We start from the raw sequence: 7,110 nt of genomic DNA, 5'->3' as shown, positions 1-7,110 counted from the left end.
CAATTGAATTGAAAAGGATAAAGGAAAAACCGTGGGAGCCGAGCCATGAAGTGTATTAGTGAATTGATAAAGCAAAAGCTTACAGCACCTGGTATTCCCAGGCGGTCTCCCATCCAAGTACTAACCAGGCCCGACCCTGCTTAGCTTCCGAGATCGGACGAGATCGGGCGTGTTCAGGGTGGTATGGCCGTAAGCGAGAGTCTCAGCCGATAGAGGGATATTTAAAGAAGGCACACGAGTCTCGGCCCGCATTCACACACACACTGCAGCTGCAAGACAAACAGCATCCACAAAGCGTTTACATGTCTTTATACAGCTGCTCAAAATATTCATTCATTAGACCTCTATATGCATTAAATTAATAATAAATTAAATATTTTTGGGATTTTCTAGACTATTTTTAGACGTAAAGTGAGCAGGATATTAAAATGTAGCGTTTAGATTTATGCATTTAAGCATGTATCTATGATAGTGATGTGTCGTTCATGAACGATTCGTTCATTTTGGACGAATCTTTAAAATGACGCGGGACTACCGAGTTGTCTCAGAGAGTGATTCGTTCATTCATCTTAGTCTCGAGTTCGGGTTCGGACGGGTCCGAGTCTTTGGTTCCGTCTTTGGTTTGACAGGTCCGGGTCCTCAGTCCATAGAGGCTATGCTGTCAGTACCGGAAAGAGAAATGATTAGTTCATTTTTTCGAGTCTTCGAGTTTGAGTCCTTCGTTCTTTTGTCCCGTGACTTGTAAACGTATTGAATAGCCTACTAATTCACAACCTTTTTACAAACAAGCACGAAGTTAATGTATAATATAATAGTAGTTAATTAATGTATAATATATAATAAAACACACCACAGATGCAAAAGAAACATTTAAAAAAAAGAGACGGACAGGGACAATAATACGATGGAACTTTTATTTTTCAGATAATGTTTATTGCACATATTTTGAATTATAATTCCTAATTATAAAACAATATACATTCAGACACAGTCAATAACACAAATCTAATGTTGTATTTGATGCAAGATACCTGCGGTCACGTGACAAAAGAACGAAGGATTTAAAGCGAGACTCGAAAGAAAATGAACTAATCATTTCTCTTTCCGGTACTGACACCATAGCCTATATGGACTGACAGGAAGAACGAAAGACTCGCACCCGTCCGAACCCGAACCAGATTAACTAATCATTTCTCTTTCCGGTACTAACAGCATACACTCTTAAAACAAATGTGTTGAAAACAACACAGCATGTGTCGTTTTCAACACATGCTCTGAGTGTGCTCAGGGACAACACATATTGTGTTAAAATGCAACACAGAATATGTGTTGTGAAAACACACAGACAAATGTGTTACTTTACTTAACACATTAATGTGTCTTTTTTGTATACATCTAACACAACTGTGTGTTATAGATTTATTTTATTATAAAACATTATTGAAAAGCTAGATCAGAATACAATATGTAGTTATCATTAAATCACACTGAAGCATTGAATACGGTTCACATACTGTGTTTATTTTGCATTTTTTTCTGGTTTTAACATGGAATTCATACTGTAAAAAATACTGTTGATAAAAAAATAAGCATTTCAAAACATTAATCATATAAAACATTCATGAAACACTTTAAATAACAACAGATCAAATATTATAAAACTCATGTTAGATACTGTACTTGGGACATGTATACATGGTCTGTTTCAATTAGGCACGAGACTGCAATTTAGCAATCAATTCCATAACCTTTGATCGTTTGCAAGTGGACTGGGACAAAGGAAGGTCATATACGTACTCAAAAAATGAGAAAACTGAAGACAGTTGGCATGGATATTGAAGATTACACAGCCAGTAGAATTTGAAAAGTTTGTCAACAGCACAAGTGAGGTTTTCAACATCAAGTGGAAAAGCAAAAGAATCATTCTTTGCCACAATTACATACTGGGCTTCATGTCCTGGAGAGCCGATGGAAACGAGCTGCGGCTGTGTTGACTTTAGAGACCCGTTCATGCCTTCTTGAAGCAAAGACGTCACAATGGTACCAGCCTATAGAAATGAAACAATGAAAGGCATCAGAAAATGTTGTTGCATGTGACATTGCAACTTTATAAAAAGCTAACACAATGCATACCGGCACCAGTTCCACCAAGTATGAGATAGCAGAATTGACACAGCATTTACTGCCGGCGACGCTTCTCCCAGATGCCGTGGGTGGAAGAAGATGAACGAGGATTCTTAACATAGTGTAACACAGCTCATCTTGATGGAGTAAAGATGCAGGTCACATGCAAAAGATTAAAAACAAAATTATATTTGAAATGATTACCTTTAAATCATGAATTGAATGATAAAATGTACATGTCATTTTCACAAAAACACAATTTAGAAATGTATGCAAATGCCACAGAAATAAAAGAAGAAAATCGTACCATCCTGCTGATTGTCAGCTTTCTCCAATAAGTGTCTGATGTCCATTTTTTTCTCAAAGGATGCTATTTCCTTGAGTTTTGGGATAATCGTCCCCTCCCATTTCTTGATAAACATGTCTTCTTTCCCATCTGTCATCTTGGAAAATTCAATGTCCACCTGCAGTGCATAAAACAAAAAACAAAGAAATTATTAATATTAACAAATTATGAAACACAACCTTTGTGTAAAGTTCTCTGCAGCTTAGTTTAACATGTATTACCAAGGCTGGCATGTCCAGAAATCTGGGATATTCCTTGAAGATTTGACCAACAGTTGGCGATTTCGTCGTTATCCATCTTCTACGGCAGGGGTGTCAAAGTCAAATGGACGGAGGGCCAAATAAAAAATTTAGCTACAAGCCGAGGGCCGGACTGTTCGAATGTTCATTGAAAAATTTTTAAATGACGCATATAGTCTAGTGAACCTAATTGAACCTACTGAAAACCTAACAAATATATTCCAATATGATCAGATAAATAAAGCAATATTTTCTTATGGCTCTGTCAGTAATCTTTAATTTTCAACAGACACAAAAGACAAATTTCCTTTATATAAAAATCCCCATAACATGAACATTAAATGAAAGAAACCGGTATTCAAGGCACCATCAGTAGCCTATATTTTCTATTTTAGCAAAAGTGGGCTAAATTTACTTCAAAGAAAAAAACAATAATAGCAATTTTCTATCATCCACTCAACTGAAATATTTTTAAAATATAATTGGATTGAAATACAATAAAATAAAGTGCAGAAATCTATTAATCAAAAACAACACTTTGTTTAAGGAGAAGTAACATGCAGTGAAAACAAATATTAAACTTTAACTTTTAAACTTGAACTGAGTAAAAACTCTAAATATGTGATTGCACAGTAATGTTCACTTGTTTGAGGTTGAGGGTGATACTTGGTGGTGTCCCATCTTTTCCACAAGTTCATCAATGTTCGGGGTAAGGCTCTGAGCTGAGGAAATCCTCAGAATTGAGTGGAGGTGTTCAGCAGTAAGTCGACTTCTGTGTGATGTTTTGTTCAGGTTCATCAAAGAAAACAGTTGTTCACACAGGTATGTGCTGCCAAACATAGACAACGTTTGAGCAGCCTGGATGCGCAGCTGGGGCATTGTGTCGGGGAGGAAACGGGCGAACTCCGCAGCACCCACTGCCGCATATTTTGCCCTCAGTGCATCATTGCATTGGAGGTCAATCAACTCCATTTGGAGGTTTGGTGGTAAGCTTTCCACGTCAACAGCAAATGCGTTACCGAGCAGTTCCAACCTGCTTTTTTGTGCTTCAAAGTCAGCAAATCGGCGTCGAAAGTCAGCGGCAAGCATACCTATTTTATCAGCCAACTGTGCGATCGGGAACGCACTGGTAGAGAGCTTCTCTTTCATGGTCTGGCAGCTGGGAAAGTAGCTCAAATTTTCTTTCCGCATCTGCGTCTCCCACAGAGTCAGTTTGGTTTTAAATGCCTTCACTGTACTGTACATATCAGAGATGACACGATCCCGACCCTGCAGCTGCAAGTTCATTGCATTCAGATGACTCGTAATGTCACACAGAAAAGCCATTTCACACAGAAAAATTTCGTCTCGGAGTTGTGTTGTGTCTTTCCCTTTGCTGTCCAAGAACAGACAAATCTCCTCACGAAGCTCGAAACATCTTTGAAGCACCTTTCCCTGGCTTAGCCATCGCACCTCTGTGTGATAAGGCAAATCACCATGCTCCGTTTCTAACTCCGTCAGAAATGCCTTGAACTGGCGGTGATTCAAACCTTTGGCTCTGATAAAGTTAACTGTGCGCGTGATGATGCTCATTACATGCTCCATTTTCAAGGCTTTACCGCACAACGCTTCCTGGTGTATGATACAATGATAAGCTGTCAGCTCACCTGTCGCGTTTTCCTCTTGCATCTTTTCCCGTATCTTCGCCACCAGTCCGCTCCTGTGTCCACACATCGCAGGTGCTCTGTCGGTTGTCAAACCCACGAGTTTTTCCCAAGGCAGCTCCATCTCATTTACACATCTTGACACCTCTTCATACAAATCATGCCCCGTAGTTGTGCCATGCATAGGACGTAAAGCCAAAAACTCCTTTGTCACGCTTAGGCTGGAGTCCACTCCGCGGATGAAAATTGACAACTGGGCAATGTCAGAAATGTCGGTGCTCTCATCCACAGCCAAAGAATATGCAATGAAATCTTTTCCCTTTTTCACAAGCTGCTCTTTTAGATTGATGGACAACTGGTCTACTCTCTCGGCAATGGTGTTTCTGCTCAGACTCACATTTAAAAAGAGTTGCCTTTTTTCTGGGCAAACTTCGTCACAAACTTTAATCATGCAGTTTTTGATGAAATCCCCCTCCGTAAATGGCCGGGCTGATTTAGCGATCTCTTCTGCCAAAATAAAACTGGCCTTGACAGCAGCCTGGCCTTGTGATTTGGCTTTTTTGAACAGAGCCTGTCGAGATTTGAGGCCTCGTTTTAATTCCTCTGCCTTTTGTAGCCTTTGTTCCATGTCCATATTCTTGTTTTTGTCCGCGTGTTTCGTTTCATAATGTCGTCTCAGATTATACTCTTTCAGTACCGCCACACTTTCTCCACACAGAAGACACACAGGTTTTCCAGCTACCTCCGTGAACATATACTCCTACTCCCACCTTGTTTGAAACCCCCGGTTCTCAGTGTCCACCTTCCGTTTTGCCATTTTTGATGGGTATCTGAAAGTTAATTTTACTGTGATGCTGACGACTGCTGTGCCAATAAATATTGAAATGAAGCAGCCTACTGCTCGGTGCGTCACCGTTGCATTGTGGGAAATGTAGTATTGGTGCGTGTAAAAGATCTGCGGGCTGCCGGCTTGCTGCGGTCTGCGGGCCGGTTGTAATAATAAATCAAGATCATCCCAGGGGCCGTAAAAAACCTTCTCGCGGGCCGGATGTGGCCCGCGGGCCTTGACTCTGACATATGTGTTCTACGGTAACTGAAGGTTTGGTCAATTGCAGTCTTTATTGACGATGAGTTCTCTGGAGAGGGCCGCATCCTCTTTATCAAGGTCAACCACTCAGTGGGCACTGTTTCATCAGTAATCGGCAGAGAAGGTTGGTCTGTAGGAAGACGTCGTTTCAAATTGTAGATCCGCTGGCTCTGTTGAAGTTTCCGTCTGATGTTCCGTAGTCTCATTTCTATAAATCCACTGTGTGATGGCCCATCAAAAAATGCTCCTAACATGAGAAATGGACAAATAAAAAGTTGGACTCAAGTATGCTTTTGCAGTTTGTATACGCACTGCCAAGTAATTTCATACTCATAAATTAATAATGTAAAAACATCCTTACATGTCCTTCATTTTCACCAAATGGGACATTAATCCTTAATGAGGGGAACAGTGACACAATCTCCTTTGCTAGTGCCAGCTTTTCTGTACCAGATGGATAGCTAAAAAAAAGGGGGCAATACAAGCATATACATGCAGAAACTCGTATTAACACAAACATTGACATGCACACAAAAAAGTTCCCACTTTGAATAATACATTGATACTCTAGACCAGTGATGGGCAAACTCGACCCTTCCAGTGAGGCCACTGTCCGGCAGAGTTTAGCTCAATCCTAATCAAACACACCTGAACTAGCTAATCAATCTCTTCATGATTACTAGAAGGCTAAAGCCAGGTGGGTTTTATCAGGGTTGTTAACAAGTTAAATTCTGCAGGACAGCAGCGTTTACATGGACCCTTATAATCGAATTGACTGCTCAATCGGACTAAAAAAACCTTCATGTAAACATCTTAATCGATCTGATTGAGCTCGATCCGATTGGAATTTCGATTGGATTGAAAGGTGTAGTTTATTCCTTTTGTAATCTGATCGAGAGAACATGTAAACACTTGATCGGATTGAAAACCGAGACTGAAAGGACTGTGCATGTGCAATGACATTGAAATAGCGTAATGACATTGAAATAGTGTAATGACGTATGACACACGGAACGCGCTGTTGAATAAAGTGTCATCTAAATTAATCATTACGCTATTTCAACGTCATTATGCTATTTCAACATCATTGCACATGTGCAGTCCTTTCAGTTTCGTTTTTTAATCCGATCAAGTGTTTACATGTTCTCTCGATCAGATTACAAAAGGAATAAACTACACCTTTCATTTCCAATCGAAATTCCAATCGGATCGAGCTCAATCAGATCGATTAAGATGTTTACATGAAGGTTTTTAGTCCGATTAAGCAGTCAATTCGATTATAAGGGTCCATGTAAACACAGCTAATGTTATTTGATGTTATTAATAACTTATGAGTGCAAAGCTGTTAAACAGTTATATACTTACAATCCATGCTTTTCTACAAGGTCACTCACAGCCACTTTAACAAGTAACTTTCTCAAAGAAATTGACAGTGTCTTTGTGTCTTCATGTTCTCTCAAGATTGTAGGGGCCTTTTCCTCGAGCAGTGTCAGCAGACCAGTTGTGGTGACAGTTGTGGTGACAGTCCGGCTTACTTCTGTTGAATGAAACTATAAAAAAAAAAAAATTACAATTGAAATGTTTACTTTGAAAATTATAAATAGGAAGAGTGAAAACATGACTCACCAGTAATGACTCAACTCTTCCATCTAATGGATCCTGTGTGCCCAG

The 7,110-nt window shown here is 39.7% G+C and overlaps 1 protein-coding gene and 1 non-coding gene across 2 annotated transcripts; both read right to left on the bottom strand.

Moving 5' to 3' along the window:
• Positions 1-76: 76 nt before the first annotated feature.
• Positions 77-195, bottom strand: LOC143741482 (5S ribosomal RNA). Its single transcript, XR_013205077.1, has one exon. It is a non-coding gene; the product is annotated as a 5S ribosomal RNA (ribosomal RNA).
• A 7-nt stretch (positions 196-202) lies between these two features.
• Positions 203-5,106, bottom strand: LOC143745135 (general transcription factor II-I repeat domain-containing protein 2-like). Its single transcript, XM_077237091.1, has 5 exons — positions 3,376-5,106; positions 2,432-2,588; positions 2,134-2,261; positions 1,945-2,048; positions 203-269 (listed from the first exon to the last, which is right to left on the bottom strand). Exons 1-5 carry the CDS (start codon positions 5,104-5,106, stop codon positions 203-205), a joined length of 2,187 nt encoding a protein of 728 aa, XP_077093206.1.
• Positions 5,107-7,110: the final 2,004 nt, after the last annotated feature.

This window comes from Siphateles boraxobius, unplaced genomic scaffold (genome assembly GCF_051911475.1).
Source record: "Siphateles boraxobius isolate OS27281-9 unplaced genomic scaffold, OSU_SipBor_1 1, whole genome shotgun sequence".
Taxonomy (NCBI): Eukaryota; Metazoa; Chordata; class Actinopteri; order Cypriniformes; family Leuciscidae; genus Siphateles; species Siphateles boraxobius.
This window is presented reverse-complemented; position numbering and strand designations above follow the sequence as displayed.